A 16,812-nucleotide genomic window follows, 5' to 3' on the forward strand; every position below is an offset into this window, starting at 1 on the left:
TGTAGAGGACTCTAAGTCCGTGTGGGCCGCGGACTCGCACAGGCATGGCCAGGGCGCGCGGCAAGGTATGGTGAAGGTTCCTTTCCTAGGCCCCGCAGGCCCACTGGCTCAGCCTCCGCGTCCCCTGCGCCTAGGGGTCCGCCTCCCGCGAGTGCACGTGACCGCGTCCCGCAGAGCCGCCGCAGTGCCCCGCCCCGAGCGCGCGGCTTCCGCCGGCCGCGCAGCCCCGCCCCCGTGCGCGGGGAGCCAATCCGCGCGCACGTCTCCCGGCCCCGCCCGACGCCCTCATCGGCGCGCGCCCCTCCCTCCGCCTGCCGGCCCGCCCGTCAGTCAGTCAGGCAGGCAGTCGGTCCGAGCGGCTGGCTGCTCCTCGGCTCTCCCGAGCGGCGGCCTCCCTCTTTCCTCCCGGCCAGCGGCGGCGGCGGCGGCGGCTGCGGCGGCTGCAGCGGCGGCGGCGCGGTCCCCTGGGAGGCGCGGCGTGGGCCGAGCGGCGGCCGCGGAGCGTCGAGCCCAGCGCGGCGGCTGCGGCGGCCCGGCAGCCAACATGGCGGCGGCGGCGGCGGGCGCGGGCCCCGAGATGGTCCGCGGGCAGGTGTTCGACGTGGGGCCGCGCTACACGAATCTCTCTTACATCGGCGAGGGCGCCTACGGCATGGTGTGGTGAGTGTCCGCGCCCCGCAGCTCGGCCGCCCCTGCCTGGGCCTGGCGGACGCAGCCGCGGTCTCGCACGGGCTTTGGCCCGGCCCCGGCCCCCGACCTCGGCCTCCACCTGGGCTGCGCCGTCGTCCGCGAGCTGGGGGCCTCGGGCCGGGCCGGGCCGTCGGGCCTGGGCGTTGCTCCTCGCTGGGCCCGAGGGGCGGAGGCTGGGGCCGGGACCCCGGGACCGGCAGCGAGGCGCCCCCGCCCCCAGTGTGCGCACAGCGCGGCCTCGAATTCCTTCGGATGCTCGTCGCGGCGTGTGTGCACAGCTCCGAAATAATCATATGATTTTCCTCCCCTCGCCTGCGTTTTCCGCGAACGGCTTTCGTTAAGTGCCTTCCGTGGTGCCAGGCGGGCTCTCCTACGCAGGCTTTCTAAAAGGCGTTAGTGGCACCAGTGTTCGTTGTGGAATATTTCAATCTTGAAGTCTTCAAAGGGTTTTTAATACCGTACTGCTAGCGTTTCAGGAAGGATAAGCCAGTATTGCTCTTTTGGTTTATTAAGGAGTCATTTGGAGTTGGGCCTAATTTGACTTGTTTTTCTCTTGCCCCGCGTGGGCTCTCTTACCAGCATAAAGGCATCCAGACGTTTTAGCACAATTACTGTGAACTTTCTCTGTTAATGCTTTAGTGGTCAGTATGTGTGTAGCTCTAATGGAGTTCTTGCAGAATCACATTCAGGCTCTCTCGTCTCGATCCAGCTCACCGAAGCGTTTGTGGAATCGGGGTGACAGTCTTGTTTTTCATTAGAACCACCTAGCTGTCGTGTTTTGTGCTGGTGAAGACCTGTGCAAGTGTAGACTCCCTTACACCGAAATTTTCTCGTGAGTTGTCTTTTCTGTTGAACGAAGGAAGCGAACTAATATTTATTGAACACTTCGTGGCAGGTACTGTGCTAGGTCCATTATCTCATTTGAACAAACAGCTGGAGGGAGGGGAACGCGGTGATGTCTTTCAGATGAGAAAGTATTTCGAGGTGAAACCAGTTCCTAAGGTCATACAACTAAAGAGGCATACTTGAGATTGTGGACTGAGATCCTGTTTCAGTTGCTGCAGTTCTTTTCATTACACCCCACTTTCCTTAAATAGTGTTATTAATCATATTAGAATTTTAGGATGTTTTCCTCTTAGCATTTCTATTTCAGAAATGTATTCAAATTTGAATGATCATAATTTTAGAAATACCATAGAGCGCATGTTTTGCCAAGTGTTAGTTAAAATTATTTTTTAAAAAAAGACTTCAATTGAATCTTGAATATTTTCATACTCTTTAGGAGCAAAATGTTTCACAGTGCACAACTGTGAAAATTAACATGAACTCAGAGGCTTAGGAGCCAAAAGAGAAATTAAATTAGGTCAGGCCTAAAAGAAATAAGGTCCTAGAATGTAACGGAGAGAAAGAACTGCCCGCAGCATCACTTCTGTTGCACCTGCTGGTAAGTATCCCAGTAAACATGTCTCTTTATGAGAGGTTCAGAATTGCCCATCACGTCCTTCAGTCCTTTAAAATATGTACTAAAAAAAACTAGTTTTATGACATTTCAGTTGCAAGTTTTTTTTTATTTCTTTTTAATCTGAAGCTGATTTAGATAATTTTCTGTCACTGCTGTAGGCTTATTTGACCTTCTCAGTCTCTGTCAGGTGAAATATCAAGTCCTCTTACTATGATGTTCTTTTCTTAAGTAAGATCCAAGTACAAATATTATTGGAATTAGAATCTGTGTCCAAATTATAGCTTTTTATCTTCAGGTTGATGATATTTATTTAATATAAGAATTTAATCTACGTCGTATGCTATTAGCATTTAGTAAATGTTGGTTAACAATGTTGAGTTTATGGAGGATTTCTTGATTGAAATGTTAATATTTGAATAGTGACATTTTTAAAAAATTAATGCTTCCAGAAGGATTTAAGGATTTTCAGGAAAAGAGGTTTTTCTTTTTTAATTTCCTGAATCAATTCATTAGGAATTTGCCTTTTTCTTGCAGAGTCCTTTCCTAATCATCAAGTGGAGGATATAAAGATGAAAAGTGGGGTTTGAATTGGGTCTTTAGGAGTGAGTGTGATTTTGATAGAAAGATAATAGGTGAAAGTGACAGTTTGAGCTGTGGAATCTAATCCTGGAAAAGTATTTAGGTGACAAACTTGTAGAGGACTCTAAAGGCAAAACTGAATTTGTTTGTATATTTGTGCAGTGGAGATGCATGAATGTTTTTGAAAAGAGGCAGGCACATGGTCAGTTTTGGAATTTGGTGGGACGATAGACCAACACTGGTGGAAATGACAGGAAAAAAAACAGGTGGGGAATCACCTAGGCTGTTGTAACCTTCTAGAGGTGAAGTAATATAGTGGGCATGGAAAATAGCAGATGGAGATGAGAGCCCTTATAAAGATAGAATCAGTAACAGGGGCTCTTGTCAGAAGAGTGATGGACTTCTAATCATGGCAAGTGTGGGATGAAGCAGAGGATGATGAGTGAGGTCTTAATGGGTAAGAGGTGAGAGAGGTGGGATTTGGATTTGAGAGGGATTTCCAGGCTTGATGATATGGCATGGACATGGCTGTTAATTCCAAGGCTTCTAGCGTGGGAGCCTGGGAGGATGGTGGTGCTGTTATAAGAGAAGGAATACCATATAGGCAGAGGAGGTTTGCTGAGGAGAAATAGTGAGTTCTGGTTTGGACTTGTTAAGTTTGTGATGCCTTTAGGCCATTTAAGCTATATCCAGAAGGCATCTTGAAAATAAGAGGGAAGTAAAATCTGGAGATGAAAATTTGTGTAAGTGATAGTCTTGGGTGGAGGAGCACAGATTCTTTTTTTTTAATTAATTAATTTTTGGCTGTGTTGGGTCTTCGTTGCTGCGTGCAGGCTTTCTGTAGTTGCAGCGAGCTGGGGCTACTGTTCGTTGCGGGGCACGGACTTCTCATTGCAGTGGCTTCTCTTGTTGCGGAGCACGGGCTCTAGGCACACTGGCTTGAGTAGTTGCGGTGCATGGGCTTAGTTGCTCTGTGGCATGTGGGATCTTCCCAGACCAGGGTTCAAACCCGTGTCCCCTGCATTGGCAGGCGGATTCTTAACCACTGTGCCACTAGGGAAGTCCAGAGGACAGATTCGTACTTGAGGTCATTGGTTAGGTGAAATTGCATGCATATGTTCTGTATGTTTACCTTTTTAGTGACACAATCCACAGCATTCATTAGATTTTCAAAGGGTCCATTATCCCAGAAAGGTTAAGAACCAGTGAGACAGAAGAGAAAGACCAAAGAGGTAGCTCTGGCAAACAAGTGCTTTTAATAGATGAGCAGAGGAAGAGGAAGCTCTGGACTGGTGAGATGTATAAGAATCAGGAAAAAAAAAAAATAGTATGAAAGAGGAGAAATTGAAGCTCTTTGCTTGGTCATCTAATTAAGATAAGTATTTTGGATAAGTTCAGTTTGAAACACTTTCTAAAATGTGACTGAGAGGTCGTGGGGTCATCTCCATAGAGACACTAATTGAAGCCTTGAGAGTGGACAAGATGAGAAAAATGTGAGAGCTGAGCCAAAGGAATGCCTGACTTCAGGTGTCAATAGAGGGCAAGTTACAGAAGAGGACGGAGGAAATGTGGTCGGAGACCAGAGAACCAGAGTTCACACTATCAAAGGAGCCAAGGGAGGTCGTGGTCATTAGGGATTGGTTTAAATACTGTAGAGAGCACCGTGCAGCTGGAAGAGCAGCTGTTAGATTTGTTAACTTTCAACTCTTCTAACAGATGGGCTGTCTTCTCTTCTCTGCCATCCTGTGTGTGGTTGAGTTTGCTCCTCACCATGCCTTCTCACAAGACTTCAGGATCAAGCGATTCTTGGCCAAGAAACAAAAGCAGAATCATCCCATTCACCAATGGATTCCAGTGAAAACTGGTAATAAAATCAGATACAACTCCAAGAAAAGACATTGGAGAAGAACCAAGCTGGGTCTATAAGGAGCCTTGCATATGAGGTGGCACACATATTTATGCTGCATCTTACCATGTCACTCTGAGAACATCACTACTGTCTGAACAGCTGGATGTGTTTTATTGCGAAAATGATTTTTCTCTTTGTGTGTTTGTGCACTAGTGCTTTGGCTCAGTAATAAATGTGTGAGACCTTAAAAAAACCCGAAAAACCAGATGGTTCCTACTAAAATTTCATTGTGATCACATTCCTGATGGTATAATATCCTGTCCTGTGAAGTTTTTTTGTCGTTATGGCAGACTAATAGAACTTTTGTTACGTTTTGTTTTTTAAACATACATACATTAATTAATTAACATACATTAATTAATCCTCACACTGTCAAGGTGGTTACTTTAAGTAAGTGGGAATTTGAGACACAGAAGGGTTAACTTGCCCATGGACACCCAGCTCGCAAGTGATAGAGTATCCTAATCTGGTTCCTGAGTGATACTCAACCAAAGACCCAAGTTGAGAAAATACATGTTTTCAGTAACAGAAAATATCTGTTGTCTGCTTTTTGCTTGTGTCATGTTTTATTTTTTTTTTAATTAAAAAATTTTTTAAATTTATTTTTTGGCTGCCTTGGGTCTTCGTTGCTGCACGCAGGGGCTACTCTTTGTTGCAGTGTGCGGGCTTCTCATTACAGTGGCTTCTCTTGTTGCGGAGCACGGGCCCTAGGCGTGTGGGCTTCAGTAGTTGTGGCTCACGGGCTCTCTAGAGTGCATACTTAGTAGTTGTGGAGCATGGGCTTAGTTGCTCTGCAGCATGTGGGATCTTCCTGGACTAGGGCTCGAATCCATGTCCACTGCATTGACAGGCGGATTCTTAACCACTGTGCCACCAGGGAAGCCCTGTGTCACGTTTTAGCTTTTTTTGTTTGGTTTTTTTTTTTACATTTTAGCCTTTTAAAAAACCTTTCAGGGCTTCCCTGGTGGCACAGTGGTTGAGAGTCCGCCTGCCGATGCAGGGGACACGGGTTCGTGCCCCGGTCCGGGAGGATCCCACATGCCACGGAGCGGCTGGGCCCGTGAGCCATGGCCGATGGGCCTGCGCGTCTGGAGCCTGTGCTCCGCAATGGGAGAGGCCACAGCAGTGAGAGACCCACGTACCGCCAAAAAACCAAAAACCTTTCATACGAGGTTATTCACTCAGAAAACTTTAACTGAGCACTTGTTATATGCTAGGATGCACATGGTCTCAGCCTTTTAGTACCCCTTAGTCCAGATAGTGGGATGGAGTTGGGCAGTAATGCAAAGAATGTACCAGTGTCATACAGAAGGGACGTGTGCAGTATTGTGAGGAAAAAAGAAGGCCTGAGTGACGGGGCTGTCTTTGTATGGCTTCACAAATTTTTGAGCTGGATGTTGATATGTGACTGGAAGTTTGCCTTGAGAAGTGCATTCTAGGTAGAGGAAGACGTACATGCAAAGGCACAGAAGTATGAAAACAGCACATCAGGTCAGGAAAACCAGGAGTTCTTTGGGAAGCTAGGGGTATGGGTTGAGTGCCTTCGGAAGAAAGCTGGAGTTGAGACAGTTGGGATGGGCCTGGCCAGATTCTGAAGGACATTGTTTACTGAGTTTAGACTTGATTTTTTAGGTGAAAGTCATTAGAGGATGCCCTTTTTCTGCCAGTTCCTCATCACATTTTGTGTTCCCTTCCTTGTCTCTCTTATGCTCTCTACCTGCTTGTGCTTATTTTCTCTTCTTTCTTCTTATCTAGGGGTATTCAGTGGGTGTGATTTTTACCCCCTCTCCAGTGGCATTTTGAAATGTATGTGGGTTAGGTTTTGTTTTTTGGTTGTTAAATTGATTGGGGAGTGTTATTGGCCTTCGGTGTGTGTATGGTCAAGGCAGATGTGCTGAACAACCTGCAGCTCACGGTGTAGTCCTGCACTGGAGGACCATCCTGCTAAGAGGCCAGCAGTATTTCCCTCCAACCCATCCCCAAGAAACACTGGGCCCTGTTCAAGTCCAGTTTTCCTCTAAGGTTCGTCTCCTCTGTAAACTTGTGCTTATTACTCTCTGCTGTAGTGCTCCCTCCTGCCCTCCCTGGAGCTCTGCTGGGGGTATTTGTACCACCTGTTTGAAAGGCAGGGCCAGCAGTAGTATATATCATCTATAAAGGCTCGAGACCTGGAAATGCATCTGGATTCAGATTCATAGTTTTGCTTGTTAACTGTTAATTTAACTTTTAATAAAAATGTCTCTTCTATGCTTTTTGGAGCTCAAAGATGTGAGGAGACCAGCTTAGATGAGCAGCAGAATATCCAGAGTTTCTGAACGGTTTTGAGTGCAGGTAAAACTCAAACAAAATTAAATTTATATTAATAACAGCCTGGTGGTTAGCTCTAAATGATAGGCCATTCCCATGAATTTAATGGGAATGCTCTCAATTCTCAAGTATTTATAAAAAGAGTCTCATGAAAAGCATCCAAGTTGAGTTTTCCCAGGAATCATCTATAATTTATTCCTCATCTCACATTAACATATCTACTAAATAAAAAACAACTGATTCCCCAACAAACATCTAGAGCTACCTCACCATTATGCATCCAGCCTGTTCCACCTGCCTAACCCTGAAATGCTTTTTCTCCCCGTTTGCTTCTCTTGGGGCTCCCATACATTGGAAAGTCAACAGGATAGACATTCTCCAAGATTTCTCTCAGATGCTGAGTCTTAGGGCAGGCTCTGGGTTCTGAACCCATCCACAGCTAGTAGGAGCTGGGAAGTGGAGTGTATGTATGGGTGGGGTCTGCATGGGATATGCCATGACCAACTGACTAACATTAGTTGATCTTGAGCAACTTCCTCTCCCTTTTTTTAAATTAATTAATTTATGGCTTCGTTGGGTCTTTGTTGCCGTGCACGCAAGCTTTCTCTAGTTGTGGTGAGCGGGAGCTACTCTTCGTTGTGGTGTGTGGGCTTCTCATTCTGGTGGCTTCTCTTGTTGCGGAGCACGGGCTCTAGGAGCACAGTCTTCAGTAGTTGTGGCGCGCAGGCTCAGTAGTTGTGGCTCGTGGTCTCTAGAGCGCAGGCATAGTAGTTGTGACGCAAAGGCTTAGTTGCTCCGCGATATGTGGGATCTTCCTGGACCAGGGATCCAACCTGTGTCCCTTGCATTGGCAGGTGGATTCTTTTTTTTTTTTTTTTTTTGCAGTATGCAGGCCTCTCACTGCTGTGGCCTCTCCCGTTGCAGAGCACAGGCTCTGGACGCACAGGCTCAGTGGCCATGGCTCACGGGCCCAGCCGCTCCACGGCATGTGGGATCTTCCCGGACCGGGGCACAAACCCGTGTCCTCTGCATCGGCAGGCGGACTCTCAACCACTGCGCCACCAGGGAAGCCCCTGGCAGGTGGATTCTTAACCACTACACCACCAGGGAAGTCTCCTCTCCCATTCTTTGATTTAACAGAGCATCTCCTGTGCCTACCCTGGTCCATGTTCCTGCCCTCCCTCAGGAATGTTGCAGTGCATTGTTGGAGACAGACTGATAAGGAAATAAATTACTGTGTCGTGTGGTAAAAACACTGTTCTGAGATCATTCTGGACAGAGCAACTAACTCCACTTGGGCTTCCCAGTTACTAATTAAATCAACAAATAGTGTATGTGTACACCAGGCACGCACTAGTTGTTTCACTACATTGGTAAACGAAACATCTAGCCCTCATGGTCTATGGGTGCCTGGCTGAATGGGAGTGGCTTGAAGAGAGGATTAGAAAGGTTTGGTCAGGCCTTGGCTTTAGGTTCCTTCTAAGGAGTTTCCTTTTGGGAATTCCCTGGCAGTCCAGTGGTTAGGACTCCACGCTTCCATTATAGGGGACATGGGTTCGATCCCTGGTCAGGGAACTAAGATCCCACAACCCGCATGGTGTGGCCTAAATAGATAAATAAATAGTTTCCTTTTACTTCTTTTTTTTTTATAGTACTTATCATAGACATGTCTAAGATACTTTTTTCAGTTTATTGATAAATCATTTAAGCCCAGAATTAAAGCCTTGAGGAAAATTATTTTCTGTACTATAAAGTTAAAGAACTTTCTAATACTGTTGTTCCAGAGTAATAGTTTACCTCGAGTGATTAGGTTATTCACGTGTGTTTGGCTAAGAGAGAGTTTTTAACTGAGTGGCTGGAAAGAATGTTCTTTGTTTTTCTTTTTTTAAAAATAAATTTATTTATTTTTGGCCGCATTGGGTCTTCATTGCTCCACGTGGGCTTACTCTAGTTGTGGTGAACTGGGGCTACTCTTTGTTGTGGTGCGTTGGCTTTTCATTGCGGTGGCTTCTCTTGTTGCGGAGCACGGGCTCTAGGCACGCGGGCTTCAGTAGTTGTGGCACGTGGGCTCAGTAGTTGTTGCTCGTGGGCTCTAGGGCACAGGCTCAGTAGCTGTGACGCATGGGCTTAGTTGCTCTGTGGCATGTGGGATCTTACTGGACCAGGTCTCGAACCCGTGTCCCCTGCATTGGCAGGCGGATTCTTAACCACTGCGCCACCAGCGAAGTCCTTAGACCAAATGTTAATGTTGCCACATTGTCATGGGGAATATTGGGAACACTGTCATTGGGGAATGTATAGTGAAAAATGTAGAGTTTCAGAGATAGGGAAATTCTTAAATAGAACTGATTAAAAGTAATTCTGGGGAAAAAGTAAGTACAGTCTTATTTATAGAACAAATAGTTTTAGCTGCATAGCTAAGGAAAATAAGCAAAACCATTACATTTCTCCAATTAATACCTAAATTGCCACTGATCACAGGTCAGGCTTGCTAAGTAGAGAGTAAAACCTATAGAATGTACCTTGGTCACAAGGATTTATCTTGAGTCAGTAGCTAAGTTCAGGGTACTGTTACTTATTGCTTCAGTAGATATGTAAAAATGTTTAGTTTGGGGCTTATTTGAGATTTCCTTCCATTTTCAGTGTATCAGTGCTGAACCCATCCTCAAACTTGTATTTCCCTCATTACATCATCTTTCTGTTTCATGGTTGAAACAGATACTTTTTTTTTTTTTAAAGGATCAATATAATCCTTTCCCATGAGTTAATTTTTACCTCAGGACTATATAGACATATAAAAATATTTGATGTTATGTTTCAGACCAGTGAGAAACCATTTGATAGGAATGCTAAGTAATCCATTATCTATTACCATTTCCAGGTATGTTCATTGAGCCATTCTACTTGTTGTGTGTTTTGCTGTTTTCAAGCATCCTTTCATGACAACTCTTATCCCTTAATTCAAGTGATGGTAAAAGTGGTATTCCCTTAAGAGTGTTGTAAATTATTTCTTTAGTCCAAAGAGCTGGAAAGAAAAGACTTTTTTTTTTTTTTTTTTTACGGTATGCGGGCCTCTCACTGTTGTGGCCTCTCCCGTTGCAGAGCTCCGGACACGCAGGCTCAGCAGCCATGGCTCACGGGCCTAGCCGCTCCACGGCATGTGGGATCTTCCTGGACCAGCACACGAACCCGTGTCCCCTGCATTGGCAGGCGGACTCTCAACCACTGCGCCACCAGGGAAGCCCGAAAAGACATTTTTGATTCTTTGTCCACTCTGACATAACTGTTGGAAAGAGCCATTTGTTTCCTGCCACAGAGAAAGTATAAGACAGAAATTAGTCATAAGAGGGCTAAAGTTTTATAGAAACTTTAGGAATGCTTCTGGATACCCCAGCAGGCAGAATGTAGCATTCAAGAACTGGTAGATGTTTATCTAGCATCCTAGAATGTAGTGCTTAACTATAAAAATGTAAATTGGAAAATATTTTGGCCTTATGTGGTTTTTGGCTTTAGCAGGAAAGCCTCTATTAAGATGCTGGCATTAGGCTGAGGTATATTTTATTTATTATATTTACAGAAATATCCATCACTTCTATTTTGGTTTTTTTTAACATAAATAAGTGAATTTTCTCAAATGTCTTTTCTGCCTTAATGGAGGTGATCATATGGTTTTTCTCTCTTTAGCATTGAGGATCATACTAATGGATTTCCTTATATTGAATCTTCCTTGCGTTCTTAGAGTAAATCCTAGTTGGTTATGTTGTATTTTTCTTTTCAATTTTATTTTATTTATATTTTATACAGCAGGTTCTTATTAGTTGTGTATTTTATACATATTAGTGTATATATGTCAATTCCAGTCTCCCAATTCATCCCACAACCACCACCACCCCCTCACCACTTTCCCCCTTGGTGTCTATATGTTTGCTCTCTACATCTGTGTCTCTGTTTCTGCCCTGCAAACTGGTTCATCTGTACCATTTTTCTAGGTTCCACATGTATGCGTTAATATACGATATGTGTTTTTCTCTTTCTGACTTACTTAACTCTGTATGACAGTCTCTAGATCCATCCACATCACTACAAATGACCCAATTTCGTCCCTTTTTATAGCTGAGTAATATTCCATTGTATATATATGCCACATCTTCTTTATCCATTCATCTGTCGATGGGCATTTAAGTTGTTTCTATCACATGGCTCTTGTAAATAGTGCTGCAATGAACATTGGGGTGCATGTTTTTGAATTAAGGTTTTTTTGAATTATGGTTTTCTCTGGGTATATGCCCAATAGTGGGATTGCTGGGTCATATGGTAATTCTATTTTTAGTTTTTTAAGGAACCTCCGTACTGTTCTCCATAGTGGCTGTATCAATTTACATTCCCACCAGCAGTGCTAGAGGGTTCCCTTTTTTCCATACCCTCTCCAGCATTTGTTGTTTGTAGATTTTCTGATGATGCCTATTCTAACTGGTGTGAGGTGATAACACCTCATTGTAGTTTTGATTTGCATTTCACTAATCAGTGATGTTGAGCAGCTTTTCATGTGCTTCTTGGCCATCTGTATGTCTTCTTTGGAGAAATGTCTATTTAGGTCTTCTGCTTTTTTTTTTTTTTTTTTTTTTTTGCGGTACGTGGGCCTCTCACTGTTGTGGCCTCTCTGGTTGCGGAGCACAGGCTCCGGACACGCAGGCTCAGCGGCCATGGCTCACGGGCCCAGCCGCTCCACGGCATGTGGGATCCTCCCAGACCGGGGCACAAACCCGTGTCCCCTGCATCGGCAGGCGGACTCTCAACCACTGCACCACCAGGGAAGCCCCCTTCTGCCTATTTTGTGATTGGGTTGTTTGTTTTTTTAATATTGAGCTCCATGAACTGTTTATATATTTTGTAGATTAATCCTTTGTCCATTGATTGCTTGCAAATATTACCTCCCATTCTGAGCGTTGTCTTTTCGTCTTGTTTGTAGTTTCCTTTGCTTTGCAAAAGCTTTTAAGTTTCATTAGGTCCCATTTGTTTATTTTGGGTTTTATTTCCATCACTGTAGGAGGTGGATCCAAAACGATCTTGCTGCTGTGATTTATGTGAAAGAGTGTTCTTCCTATGTTTTCCCCTAAGAGTTTCATAGTGTCCGGTCTTAAATTTAGGTCTCTAATCCATTTTGAGTTTATTTTTGTGTATGGTGTTAGGGAGTGTTCTAATTTCATTCTTTTACATGTAGCTCTCCAGTTTTCCCTGCACCACTTATTGAAGAGACTACTTTTCTCCATTGCATATCCTTGCCTCCTTTGTCATAGATTAGTTGACCAGAGGTGTGTGGGTTTATCTCTGGGTTTTCTATCCTGTTCCATTGATCCATATTTCTGTTTTTGTCCAGTACCATACTGTCTTGATTACTGTAGCTTTGTAATATAGTCTGAAGTCAGGGTCCTCCAGGTCCGTTTTTTCCCCTCAAGACTGCTTTGGCTATTTGGGGTCTTTTGTGTTTGCCATACAAATTTTAAAGGCTTTCAGTTCTGTAAAAAATGCCACTGGTAATTTGATCAGGATTGCACTGAATCTGTAGATTGCTTTGAGTAGTATAGTCATCTTCACAGTATTGATTCTTCCAATCCAAGAACATGGTATATCTCTCCATCTGTTCGTCATCTTTGATTTCTTTCAACAGTGTTTTATAGTTTTCTGAGTACAGGTCTTTTATTTCCGTGGGTAGGTTTATTCCTAGGTATTTTATTTGGTTTGTTGCAATGGTGAATGCAATTGTTTCCTTAATTTCTCTTTCTGATCTTTTGTTGTTAGTGTATAGGAATGCAAGAGATTTGTGTGCATTAGTTTTGTATTCGCCAACTTTACCAAATTCATTGATTAGCTCTAGTAGTTTTCTGGTGGCATCTTTAGGATCTTATGATGCTTTGTATTTGTGCAGTATCCGTTATAACTTCTCCTTTTTCATTTCTGATTTTATTGATTTGAGTCCTCTCTCTCTCTTTCCTGATGAGTCTGGCTAATGGTTTATTAATTTTGTTTATCTTCTCAAAGAACCAGCTTTTAGTTTTATTGATCTTTGCTATTGTTTTCTTCGTTTCTGTTCCATTTATTTCTGCTCTGATCGTTATGATTTCTTTCCTTCTACTAATTTTGGGTTTTGTTTGTTCTCCTTTCTCTAATTCCTTTAGGTGTAAGCTTAGATTATTTTTTTGAGATTTTTCTTGTTTCTTGAGGTAGGCTTGTATTGCTGTAAATCTCCCTCTTAGAACTGCTTTTTCTGCATCCCATAGGTTTTGGATCGTTGTGTTTTCATTGTCATTTGTCTCTAGGTATTTTTTGATTTCCTCTTTGATTTCTTCAGTGATCTCTTGGTTATTTAGTAACGTATTGTTTAGCCTCCATGTGTTTGAGTTTTTTACCTTTTTTACCCTGTAATTGATTTCTAACCTTCCAGCATTGTGGTCGGAAAAGATGCTTGTTATGATTTCAGTTTTCTTAAATTTACCGAGGCCTGATTTGTGATCCAAGATATGATCTATCCTGGAGAATGTTCTGTGTGCACTTGAGAAGAAAATGTAATCTGTTTTTGGATGGAATGTCCTATAAATATCAATTAAATCTATCTGGTCTGTTGTGTCATTTGAAGCTTGTGTTTCCGTATTAATTTTCTGTCTGGATGATTTGTCCATTGGCGTAAGTGAGGTGTTAAAGTCCTGCATTATTATTGTGTTACTGTCAATTTTCTGTTTTATAGCTCTTAGCAGTTGCCTTATGTATTGAGGTGTTTCTGTGTTGGGTGCATATATATTTATAATTGTTATATCTTCTTGGATTGACCCCTTGATCATTATGTCGTGTCCCTCCTTGTGTCTTGTAACATTCTTTATTTTAAAGTCTATTTTATCTGATATGAGTATTGCTACTGCAGCTTTCTTTTGATTTCCATTTGCATGGAATATCTTTTTCCATCCCCTCACTTTCAGTCTGTATGTGTCCCTAGGTCTGAAGTGGGTCTCTTGTAGACAGCATATATATGGGTCTTGTTTTTGTATCCATTCAGCAAGCCTGTGTCTTTTGGCTAGAACATTTAATCCATTCACGTTTAAGTTAATTATTGATTTGTATGTTCCTAATACCATTTTCTTAATTGTTATGGGTTTGTTTTTGTAGGGCCTTTTCTTCTCTTGTGTTTCCCACTTAGAGAAGTTCCTTTAGCTTTCGTTGTAGAGCTGGTTTGGTGGTGCTGAATTCTCTTAGCTTTTGCTTGTCTGTAAAGCTTTTGATTTCTACATCGAATGTGAATGAGATCCTTGCTGGGTAGAGTAATCTTGGTTGTAGGTTCTTCCCTTTCATCACTTTATCATGCCACTCCCTTCTGGCTTGTAGAGTTTCTGCTGAGAAATCAGCTGTTAACCTATGGAAGTTCCCTTGTATGTTATTTGTCATTTTTCCCTTGTTGTTTTCAATGATTTTTCTTTGTCTTTAATTTTTGTCAGTTTGACTACTATGTGTCTCAGCATGATTCACCTTGGGTTTATCCCGCCTGGGACTCTCTGCGCTTCTTGGACTTGGGTGGCTATTTCCTTTCCCATGTTAGGGAAGTTTTCGACTATAATCTCTTCAGATATTTTTTTGGGTCCTTTCTCTCTCTTCTCCTTCTGGGACCCCTATATTGCGAATGTTGTTCTGTTTACTGTTGTCCCAGAGGTCTCTTAAGGTGTCTTCATTTCTTTTCATTCGTTTTTTTCTTTATTCTGTTATTCTGTCTTCCAGGGCACTTATCTGTTCTTCTGCCTCAGTTATTCTGCTGTTGATTTCTTCTAGTGGTATTTTTCACTTCAGTTATTGTATTGTTCATCTCTGTTTGTTCTTTAATTTTTCTAGGTGTTTGTTCTTTAATTCTTCTAGGTCTCTGTTAAACGTGTCTTGCAACTTCTTGATCTTTGCTTCCATTCTTTTTCCAAGGTACTGGATCATCTTCACTATCATTATTCTGAATTCTTTTTCTGGAAGGTTGCCTGTCTCCACTTCATTAAGTTGTTTTTCTGAGGTTTTATCTTGTTCCTTCATATGGTACAAAGTCCTCTGCCTTTTCATTTTGTCTGTCTTTCTGTGAATGTGGTTTTCCTTCCACAGGCTGCAGGATTGTAGTTCTTCTTGCTTCTGGGGTCTGCCCTCTGGTGGATGAGGCTATCTAAGAGGCTTGTGCAAGCTTCCTGATGGGAGGGACTGGTGGTGGGTAGAGCTGGGTGTTGCTCTGGTGGGCAGAGCTCAGTAAAACTTTAATCCACTTGTCTGCTGATGGGTGGGGCTGGGTTCCCTCCCTGTTGGTTGTTTGGCCTGAGGCGACCCAGCACTGGAGCCTAATGGCTCTTTGGTGGGGCTAATGGCGACTCTGGGAGGGCTCACACCAAGGAGCACTTCCCAGAACTTCTGCTGCCAGTGTCCTTGTCCCCACGGTGAGCCACAGCCATCCCCCGCCTCTGCAGGAGACCCTCCAACACTAGCAGGTAGGTCTGGTTCAGTCTCCTATGGTGTCACTGCTTCCCCTGGGTCCCGAAGCACACACTACTTTGTGTGTGCACTCCAAGAGTGGAGTCTCTGTTTCCCCCAGTCCTGTCGAAGTCCTGCAATCAAATCCCACTAGCCTTCAAAATCTAATTCTCTAGGAATTCCGCCTCCCATTGACGGACCCGCAGGTTGGGAAGCCCGGACATGTGGCTCAGAACCTTCACTCCACTGGGTGGACTTCTGTGGTATAAGTGTTCTCCAGTTTGTGAGTCACCCACCCAGCAGTTACAGGATTTGATTTTATTGTGATTGCGCACCTCTTACTGTCTCATTGCGGCTTCTCCTTTGTCTCTGGATATGGGGTATCTTTTTTCGTGAATTCCAATGTCTTCCTGTCAGTGACTGTCCCGCAGCTAGTTGTGATTCTGGTGCTCGCAAGAGAGAGTGAGTGCACAGCCTTCTACTCCAACATTTTGAACCAATCCTGTATTCTTTTTTATATGTGCTGTTTAAAGAATAAGTTAAATATACATAATCATTGTGCAAATTTGAAAATAGAACACTGTCAGGACCTTAGAAATGTCTTATCAAATCCGCTTCTAGAGTTGACCACTATCCTCAATTTGGGTGATAATTGTTCTTTTCTGCCTCTCCCCCTTTTTATTTTTTACTTATTAAGAATTTTTTTTTAATTTTTTACTTTTATTGAAGTATAATATACATACAGAAATGTGCGCATATCATAAGATTACAGGTTGATAAATTTTCACAAACTAAGCACACCCATATAACTAACCAGTGTTCAGATAAACAGAACCCCAGCGCCTCAGAAGCTCCGCTTGGACTCCTTCCAGTTGCCATTCTCCAGGGGGAAGCTCTATCCTGATGTGTAACAGCATGGATTCATTTTGTTTTGTACTTCCCATGAATGGAGTCGTATAATATGTTTGTTCTCATTGGTAGCTGGCTTCTTTTATTCAGCATCATGTTTGTGTGGTTGTGGATTATTCATTCTCATTGCAGTATTGGTATTCCATGGTGTGACTATACCATAATTTATTTATCTGTCCTACTGTGAATATGCATTTGGGTTGTTTCCAGTTTTGGGGCATTATTATTAGCGCTACTATGACCATTTTAGTGCATGTGTTTTAGTGAACATGTGTGCAAATTTCTGTTGGGTGTATACCTAGGAGCAGAGTGGCTGCATCACAGGGTATGCATACATTCTACGTTAGTGGATGTTGCCAAGACATTTTCTGAAATGGTTAAATTGTATTCATGCCCACTATCTGTGTATTAGAGTTCAGACTGCTCCGTATTCTGATCAACACATCATATTTTCTATCTTAGTTTTAGCCATTCT

At 43.3% G+C, this 16,812-nt stretch overlaps 1 protein-coding gene across 4 annotated transcripts in view; it reads left to right on the plus strand.

Annotated features, from left to right (window-relative positions):
* Positions 1-340: 340 nt before the first annotated feature.
* The window catches only part of MAPK1 (mitogen-activated protein kinase 1), a 91,654-nt gene continuing 75,182 nt past the window's right edge, over positions 341-16,812 (plus strand). The window contains exons 1-2 of one of the 4 annotated variants that reach the window (XM_033837359.2): positions 341-660; positions 4,448-4,595. In XM_033837359.2, the coding sequence (XP_033693250.1) occupies positions 4,576-4,595 (20 nt within the window). In that variant the 5' untranslated portion in view covers positions 341-660; positions 4,448-4,575. Of the gene's footprint in view, positions 661-4,447; positions 4,596-4,654; positions 4,675-16,812 lie in introns of those variants that run through there. The other 3 variants (XM_073790388.1, XM_019926182.3, XM_033837360.2) reach the window with 3 other exon arrangements.

This window comes from Tursiops truncatus, chromosome 13 (genome assembly GCF_011762595.2).
Source record: "Tursiops truncatus isolate mTurTru1 chromosome 13, mTurTru1.mat.Y, whole genome shotgun sequence".
Taxonomy (NCBI): domain Eukaryota; kingdom Metazoa; phylum Chordata; class Mammalia; order Artiodactyla; family Delphinidae; genus Tursiops; species Tursiops truncatus.